The sequence below is a fragment of the Equus quagga genome, unplaced genomic scaffold, assembly GCF_021613505.1.
Source record: "Equus quagga isolate Etosha38 unplaced genomic scaffold, UCLA_HA_Equagga_1.0 HiC_scaffold_4655_RagTag, whole genome shotgun sequence".
Lineage (NCBI taxonomy): Eukaryota > Metazoa > Chordata > Mammalia > Perissodactyla > Equidae > Equus > Equus quagga.
Window position 1 is genome coordinate 5,245 of NW_025793850.1, and position 9,749 is coordinate 14,993.

Here is a 9,749-nt window from a genome sequence, read left to right on the forward strand (position 1 = left end):
GGTGACTTTCTTTCCAGCTTACTGTATTCTAGGCCTTGAACTGAATCTTCAATGGCAGGTAAGAGTTGGCATGATGAGAAAGGGTAGGAAGGACATTTTGGGCAGAGGAAGTTTGCTTTGGCAAGATACTGGGGCATGAAATTGCACGAGGGTGTCATTCACAAACAGCTGGGTTTAGTTCACATTAGCATTGTTAATGAGGCTAGAATGATGGGCCAGATCATGGAGGGCCTGAATGCCCACTGAAGGAGTTAAATTGTATACTGAAAACGTTAAGGAGCCATAAATGTATCTCTTTGGTGGGTATTTTCCAACAACCCTCTTTCCTTTGGCGAAATTGGATCCAGAGGAATTAATAAGGCTTGGGCTGAATTACTTCTAAAATGATTGCTATGCTCTTAGGTCTGTTCTAGTACCCAGCCTGCATGTAGGAGGGGGCTGCTAAGCATCTAGTATGCCCGTGTATTTTGCTTCTAGTCAGGCAGCATTGGTGCTGCAGACAGTCCAGAGGACTGGAACAAAGTCTGGGACAACTGGAGGCTGCTGACAATGGCTGGGATATTTGACTGCTGGGAGCCCCCAGAGGGAGGAGACCACCTATATTCCTACACCATCATCACAGTGGATGCCTGCAAAGTCTTGAATGACATCCACCAAAGGCAAGTCACACTTCTTATCCCTGGGTTCAAAAGGATACAGAGGAGGGTTTATTCTCTTTGCTTTTAGATAGGTAGCTTTTGGAATTTAAAGTTTGTGTATGTACAGATTTAGAGAGTAGCAGTTGCTTTGCAAAATACATTTATCGTCAGTTGGCTATAATATGACATGCATTCCTAAAAATCACCACACTATGCAAAATTGTACAGTGAAAACCCAGAACTTATGAGAAAAGTAGGGTTAAGGAGACAACACTTAAAAACTTTGTCAGTGACACATAAAAAATAATAGGAAGTTATTAAAAACAGTCTCACAGTTTTCTACATTAAGCAGTTAAGAAATACATAGACACTGCAATAAATACAGGCATGCCTCATTTTATTGCTGTTATGCTTAAATTGCTCCCTAGTGTATCAATTAAATTGAACAGATTCCCATTTTAAAAATGAGCATAAGCAGAACTGACTATACTTGTGTAACACCTTCACAATTTTTGCCAGATCTGAGTGCTCTGAGAAGTGATTTTTGATGTTTTTCTGAAAAGAATACAGTGCTGCACGTATTACCTGTTTTAGCCCTGTCCTAAGAGTTCTGTGGAAATTAGGCTTTCGTGTGATACAGTGGCTCTATTTTTTGCTAATTCACTTTAAAATAAATTCTGATTTCATTTAATCTAAGATGATTAGATTGATTTTTAAATGTACCATTATTTCATATGCTGTTAAGAAAAGTAAATTGCTGCCGATTACTGCCAACTAAATTATAACTCATGCAGAGATGCCATTCATCATAAAATGCATCTGGATTTTAGATTGCAAAATATTTTTTTTAAGTACATGGTTGATTTTTTGAAGTTACAATGATTATCAAAATAGATGTTTATGCATTTATCTCCTAAAATCAACTGTACCACCCACCACTGAAGTGTGTGCCATGCTTTGCATTGCCCAGGACGTAAGACTGGGAAGTAAACATAGATCTTTTCCTAACATCCTCCTGGTACCAGGAGTCATCTTGACAGCCTCTTTGCTTTCTGAGGCATAGTTTCCTTTTGTTCACAATTATGTGAATAGCTCTTTCTTACTGTATATCTGTCATAGTTGGTAAGGCTGGAGATTACTGTTGATAGACAACTTTTCCAGGATCTATTCTCCCTTTAATTCTAGGCTGGGTTATCATAAAAAGGTGACCAGTTTACGAACATGTACACTGGATTGCACTGGATCCAGTCAAAGCAGTGTTCGCTGTCTTTGCCATAAAACTTTGTAAGCTGGCTCTCCTAGTGTCGGATTTCATGCCCTGTCAAGTTGTGGTCAGGGAACACATGGCAGCAATCCGTGTGTGAGGTGCAGAGGGAGGGCAAGCTTCTGCTTGTGATGGTTTGCACTGTCATCTGACTCAAGTCCTTCTGCTTTCTCTCCCTGCCCTCACTCTACCTCTCCCAACCAATGACTTGACCTCACTGCCTAGGATGCCTGCCATATTAGATGGAGAGGAGGCAGTCTCTAAATGGCTTGATTTTGGTGAAGTCTCAACTCAGGAAGCTCTGAAGTTAATCCACCCTACAGAGAACATCACCTTCCATCCAGTCTCTTCTGTGGTGAACAGCTCCCGAAACGACAGTGTTGAGTGTCTGGCTCCTATCGACTTATCGGTCCAAAAGGTAGGGGCCTGTGACTCTGACAGTCTTTTTTGAGCTTTCTGTCTTCTGTCAGTGTAGCCTTTTTTTGGGTATGGCCTTTTACAATGAGAGCTTTGTTAAACTACCCAGAACTCATATTCCTCGTGCATGGCACAGTTGAGCAGAGCAATGACTCTTAAAGCTGGCTGTGGACTCAGAGTCCTCAGGAGAGCTCTTTCAAAATGTAAATGCTAGACCCTATCTAGACCTAGAGTCAACTTTCAGGGTTGGGCTTGGGCTTCTGTATCATTAAGAAGCTTCTTCAGGGGCTGGCCTAGTGGTGTAGTGGTTAAGTTTATGCATTCTGCTTTGGTGGCCCAGGTTTCATGGGTTCAGATCCTAGGCTCAGACCTACACACTGCTCGTCAAGCTATGCTGTGGCAGCATCCCACATGCACAATAGAGGAAGACTGGCACAGATGTTAGCTCAGGACCAATCTTCCTCACAAACAAAAAAAAAAAAGGGAAGCTTCTTCAATGAGTCTGATAATAAGCCAAGTTTGAGGACTCCTAATCTAGAGGATAATCATGAGAAAGACAAAGGACCCCTTGACCCTAATTGTATCTCTGTCCATAGCCAACTGTGATTTTTTTGTCTCTTTTCTGTAACTCTGCTTGCCCACACTACAAGCTGGAGGAGTTCTAATCCTTGTTTTCCTTTAGGAGGATTTGAGAACATTCGTGCCATAAACTTTAACTTCTTAAAATTGGCAAGGATCCAGAAGATGTGTTTTGAAGGGAAGGTGAACAGGCAAAAGGCCTGCATTAGAGAAGGAAGTTCCAGAGCAAAAGCTGACCCCTGCTGACATTCAGGGTCAAAGGTTTAGGAGTAGCAGCTGTTTCTAGGTGGCTCTCAATGTTCCAAAAATAGACATCTTAGAATGCCTGAAAGTGTTAACGATGATGATTGCAGGAACAGCCTACCCCCCATTTTTCTTAAAATTTTTAAAGTTTTCCGTATCCACAGTTAGTGTCATTTTCTTTTGTCTCAGTTCTTTGCAAACTCCTGTGACCCTGACACTTGTTTTCATTAGATGTCTCTAAAAATGTAGTTATATATATATTCATTTTGCCCTAGACACTGCCCCATTTCCGTGATGGTCTTTACTCTAAAAGGATTCACATTCTAGAGGGGTGGCATTCTGCGAATTCAGAAGCTTCAGTTCACGTTTGGGGTGTAGGGGTAAGAGCAGCAGAAGGGAAGCAGTGCTGTCAGGGAGAGGCTGTGCGGAAGGGCTGCACAGCAGGAAAGAGTCTAGTCTGTTCAGCCTTAGGCTGAGTGCCTAATCATGGTGACTGAAGCCATACCTCTCCAGCTTCGTTTCCCACACTCTGCCTGGTCACACTGAATTACATTCTTTTCGCTAGAATGCTTCATTCTCTGCATGTGTTTGGAATGCCTGTCACTCTCTTCTCCGGCTGGTCTCACACAATCCTCTCTGAAGCCGCTATAAGAGCTCCTCCCTACCCTTGTACCTTGGAGCACACTCACTTGCTCCTCTCCTCCCAGGCCTGACTAGTGGGCCCCATCTGGCTCTTAGTAACATTTTGCAAGCCTGGGTCAGTACCTAAGGCCTCTTCCTGTTTCTTCCCTTGGAGTTGGCCTTTTCCTAAAAGCTTGAGCTGGGTGGTTTGAGCTTTCTCTTCTTTCTCCTAGGAACTCAAGGCAAGAGGCTGCAGCCAGAAAATGTTGCAGTGGCTGGCCACAAAGTCACCCAAAAAGGAAGACCCCAAAACACCCCAAAAGACAGAGTCAGATGTGCGCCAGTTCCTGCCGAAGAGCCCATCCTCAGTCAAGAGAAGCAGTGCAGTTCTCCTAGAGCAATGGCTGAAGCAGGAGAAGGAGGAGGAGCCTGTGGCCAAGCAACTTCACAGCGAGTAATGCAGGACTTTCAGAGACCAACGCCAGGTTTGCTGCACTGAGTCCTGTTGCTGATTACAGGGTCTTGCATGTGTGTGTATGGATTTGCTTTGGGAGGAGGTAGCATATTGTTAGTGGACATTTGTGGGTTCCTGGGGGAGTGGCTATTCTGGTTGTGACCAGGAACCCACTGTGGGGCAGATAGGCAGCCTGGGAAGAGGAGGGGCCACCACCACAGGGGGCCTCTTATGCCTGCAGCCTTCTCCTGCAGGACTTTTGGAGCCTTCCCTCGAAGCTTGACCCTGCTGGCAGTTCTAAGCCCTGACCTGACCTGAGCTGGTGCTGCTAGCGGAAGGCTGTTTTCTGCTCAACCTTTGAGCTCTAAGTTCTTTGGAATTCAGTTCTTAAAACATTGTTTTTTTATGAATAAATTACATTTGATAAACTGCTCGTGGGGGAAATTCTGAATCTTACTGTTTTCTCATGGCATCAGTCCTAAGGGTTGGATTTTGTTACAAATGTGGGGCACTGGGTCATTCTGGGGGCAAACTGCTCTTTTGGAAACAACCAAAAGGCTTGGTGGGGGCGTTCTTTGTTGTGTCTCTTTTTACTCTTAATACCTGGAAGTTGTCTGAATCCTTTAGCTTAAAACAAACCTGAGAGCTGGCCTGGTGGCGCAGTGGTTAAGTTTGCACGTTCCATTTTGGCGGCCCGGGGTTGTCTGGTTCGGATCCTGGGTGCGGACATGGCACTGCTTGGCAAGCCATGCTGTGGTAGGCGTCCCACATGTAAAGTAGAGGAAGATAGGCACTGATGTTAGCTCAGGGCCGGTCTTCCTCAGCAAAAAGAGGAGGATTGGCAGCACATGTTAGCTCAGGGCTAATCTTCCTCAAAAAAAAAACCAAAAACAAAACCTGAGGGTCTGCCAAACACAAGGGCCTCGAGGGAGACGGGGTACGGAGGCCAAGACCTTGTCCTTACCACAGGGAGCATAGGCTCAGGGTGAGGAGAAGCCCCAGGCACAGCCCTCCAAGCCCTATCCAGATTCCCAGCCTCTGGGTAGAGCGGGGCCCAGAGGATGACATGGGCTTGGGGCCCGGAGCAAGGCTGCCTCGGGGGCTGACCATCTGCCCCAGCCTGGTCAACACCTCTGTGATTCGCTCTGCAGCCTCCTCCTTGGCACTGAATCCCTTTATAATTATTTATTTATTTGTTGTTATCTGTGGTCAGTCTCCCCACCCAGATCATTAGTTCCCTGAAAGCAGGGACGGCTTTTTCACTGTTATTTTCTCCTAATATTAATAGTTGGTCTGCAAATACTGTTACATGAATGTGAGCACTTACCTCATGCCCCGCACTGTGCTAGGCAGGGAGTGACAGGCATTAACCAGGTACCACACCTGGCAATTAAGTACTTGCTCGTGTGGGTCCACCGAAGGGATGTGACGAGCTGGGAGGGCCACTGTTGATGGGGGTGCTTGGGCAAGGTTCCTGTAAACCTCCATGGAAGAGAGGATGCAGAGGCTGAAGGGAGGAGCGCCAGGCGACAGTGTGACAGGAAGTGGTCTTCCCAGGAATTCAGGGGGAAGGAATGGAAGAATGTCCAGGAGCGCCAGGGCTGGTCTGCTCTTTAATCTTTGGGGCTTCCTGGAGACACAGATGGCAAAACACTGTCCCAGGGGGCTGAATGGATGTGGGCCCTGAGGCGGTGACCCAGGAGGACAGGGTGGTTGGTGTCTGTCCCCAGTGCTCCACTGGGGCAGCACCACGCCCGGCAGCGCGCTGCGATTGAGCCACCAAGCAGAAGCTGCCCACCTCCTGCGCAAGGCTGCTAGTGGAAGTGAGCGGGCCAGCACAGTACACCTCCAGGCTAGGCCCGGCTGGGCTGATTTGCGTGGGGTTTTGGTTGTTTTACTAAGAGATTTTTAAAAATACAGATAACTTAGAAGAAGGTTGACTGTTGTGTAAGTATTTGTCATATTTGCTTCAAGTTTAATAAGTGACAAAAATGAAATTCTCTTTGTTTTTCATTACAATCTCCCACCTGTTTGTCAGGGTCGTAAATGAATTTGTTGGCTTCTTTTCATTTTAACATGAAAGAATAGAATGTCCTCTGAGGCATGTATCCTTTCCATTCAGGTTTTTATACTTTCACATTAATGTGATGTTAAAAGCACGTTCTTGTATCTGAGCACATTATTTTGTGATTTTCAGGTTTACATAATTGGCATCATCTTGGATATTTCATTCTGCCTTTTTTTTTTCTATCTGCTGCATCAGCTTTCCTAGGTTTTGCTAAATTGCTCTCCCAATTTTCACTTATTTCAGGGCATATGAATCCTCATTTTCTCACATTTTGCCAATGCTTACTCCTGCTTACTAGAGCAGTGGAGCATCGTCTCCTCTTCTTTGTTTTTAAAGAACAAATCTCAGGGACAAACAAGGCAGCCTTCATCTGCCTATCTGGATGTGGCCAAGTCAGGCCAGGGCCCCAGCTGTTCTCTGGGGCGGGAGGGACAGCCTTAGGATGTGGTGGTCTGGCCCCTTGGCTGGGCTCCCAGATGGCAGCACCTCTTCACCTCCACCCTACCTCTGCAGTGACCAGGCTTGGTTTAAAGGGATCCAGGCCTTAAAGGGATTGTTTCCTGATTAGAGGAGGCAGAGGATCTCCAGCACTGCAGGTCCTAATAGACAGGTGTCGGCCCTCCATTCCTGTCTGCAGTCCATCTGGATCCATCTCTTGGTACAAAGCTTGTATACAAACCCTGCTTTGTATGGAGGTGGATTAGGTGCAAGCAGGGAGGCGCTTGGCCAAGGGCACACAGCTTGGCATAGGTAAGTTGAGGAAAATCCTAAGGCTCCTGGCCTGTGAGGGGTATCAGCTTAGAGAGTTCGACAAGATCCTGCTTGCTGCCGTGAAAACCTGAAGGGTGGATTGGTGGTGTGAGAACCAAAGAGAGTAATGGGTGGCCTCAGACTCCTAGATACCCACCTGGGTCTGCATACCCTCCCTCCGCCTTCTCAACCAGAGTGAGGAGCAAGTGATGGGAAGGGTGGAACGTCATTGCTTGGGGAAAGAAGCTTTGGCTAAGGCTGTATGGGACTGTCCCCAGTCCATACAAATCTGACCAAGTCCTTTGCCCTCTCTGAAACTTGGTTTGCCCATCTGTGAATCAGAAGAGTGGGTGCTCACAATTGAACTCCCAGGAGCCCAGAGCAACAGATGCAGGTTGTTAGAGACCCAGAACCATCCCCTGGGCTGGTGTCCCTCCTGTGGAGATGGATGAGGATCCCTCCTTGTGTCCCCCCACCTTGCGTCCCAGGACTCCAGAGCAGAGAAGCATGTTGCATGCTCTGCAGGCAATACTCCCAGCAGGTGGCAGAAGCTAGAGGACTGTTTTGAGGAGTTGGGGACATTAGTGAAAGGGGTAGGACAATCAAGCTGAACAACAGAGAGTTTTAAAAGGCAGTCAGACTGGGGCAGGGCCCCAGTGCCACACTTCTAGGTCCTAGCAGAGGCAGCTAGAAGAAAAGTAGGAGCTGGGAGCAGCAAGAAGAGGTGCACCAGAAAAGGAGGCTCTGAAAGCTCCTCATCTGCAGGGTGCCCTGCACAGGGCTCTGGGATCCTAATGACAATCCTGTATGGAGAGGTGGTTCCACCTGGGGCAGACGCTCAGCAGCAGCAGCAGCCTGGGTCTCTGGCTTTCACCATTTTATGGCTTCCTTTGGCTCAGTCTCCTTCAGGACACCACCATTTGGGGCTTCTTGTCTTGTGAAGCAGCCAGAAGTGCCATCATAGAAGATAAAGTTGAGTGACCTCACGGGTGGAGGCAGGACCATATAGTGTGTATTTTTAATTGCATTAAAATACATATAACATAAAATTTACCATGTTAGCCATTTTAAGTGCACAGTTCAGTAGTGTTACGTAGATTCTCATCGTTGTGCAGCTAATCTCCAGAACGTTTTCGTCTTGGAAAACAAACTCTGTACCCATTAAACAATAACTCCCTACTTCCCCATCCCCCCAGTCCCCGGCATCCGCCATGCTACTTTCTGTCTCTATGAATTTGACTATTCTAGATATTGCAAAGTGGAATCATACAGTATTTGTCTTTTTGTGACTGGCTTATTTCACTTAGCATAATGTCCTCCAGGTTCATCCATGTTGTAGCATGAGTTAGAATAACATTCCCTTGTATGTATATACCACATTTTGTTTATCCATACATCTGTTGCTGGACACTTGGTTGCTTCCACCCTCAGCTAATGTGAATAATGCTGCGGTGAACACGGGTGTGCAAATATCTCTTCAAGTCACTACTTTGAATTCTTTTGGGTATGTACCCAGAAGTAAAATTGCTGGATCATATGATAATTCTATGTTTAATTTTTCGAGGAATCTCCATACTGTTTTCCACATCAGGTGAACCATCATCCATTCCCACAAGCAGTGCACAAGGGTACCAATTTCTACACATCCTTGCCAAGACTTATGTTGTTTTTTTTTATAGTAGCCATCCTATGAGGAGGAATATTTCTTTTCTTAAGCCCACGTTTTAAAAGTGAAAGTTTCACAAAGTTTATAGTTTCCACATAAAATATGTTCACGAGGTGCCTCAGATGACTGAGCCCCACATGGGACCACTGCCAGGCTGAGGCCCCCTTCCAGGCCTCCCTGGATGGCCCACGTCACTCCCTGCCTCTGGAAGGGGACTTAGAAATATTTTCAGGAGGTGCTTCTGACACGGTCTGAAAAAAATGGGAAGCTCTCAGCACAGTGATCCACATTGCAGCCTGGCAACAATCAGCAGGACTGGGTAGTCACTGCCCCTCTTCAGGTGGGGTCTGTGTCCTCCAGGTGGCCAGACTGCCCTGCCTGGCCTGGTGCCTATGCATTCTGTGTGTGAGAGCTCTGGTCTCGTCCTTCCTCACCCTCATTCCACACATATCCATTGTATAATGGGAAAGTGATGGCTTTGTAATGGCTAGGCTGAACTACATTTCCCCAAACTCCCTTACTTTTCTGTTTCGCATTAGGGTGAGCCACAAGGCATATTCTTGCCCGATTTGGAAGGAAGGAACCATGTGGGTTGCTGATCTGCTGATTTACCTCCTTGGTGTGAAGCAGCCCCTGGGCCTGCAATTACTCTACATTCCCTGGATTCTCCTTCAGTTTTACTGACTCCTGGGCCAGGTGTGTGCATGGTTAGCTGTGTGACAAAGGGTCTCAACTTCTGCAGGATACCCTCATCACCAAGGTCAAAGGCAACAAGCACCAACACAAGTTTCAGTCCATCCTGGTGTTCCAGCTTGTGCCGGTGGTGTTTCAGCCTGCTCATGTTCTTCCCCTCCTGACTGTGTACCTCAGACTCCAGCATCAGTCACAAAGATTCAGGCTTACAGAAACTGCTGCGATTGTACGTCAAAGTTAAAGTAAAGTAGCCAGTTAGCAGCAAAAGGAGTTGATTCAGGAATAACCAGAGGAATTGCAATTCAGGAAATGCAATGCAAGGCAAACCATAGGCAAATCAGAGAACAAAGGTGGGG

General features: G+C 46.6%; 1 protein-coding gene across 1 annotated transcript; it reads left to right on the forward strand.

The window, feature by feature from the left end:
- Positions 1-477: 477 nt before the first annotated feature.
- On the forward strand, positions 478-4,649 carry LOC124232327 (abasic site processing protein HMCES-like; the record flags this gene model as incomplete). Its single annotated transcript, XM_046649284.1, has 3 exons — positions 478-659; positions 2,128-2,320; positions 3,996-4,649. Coding segments are annotated over 3 exons (600 nt in total), but the record flags the coding sequence as incomplete, so codon positions are not given.
- Positions 4,650-9,749: the final 5,100 nt, after the last annotated feature.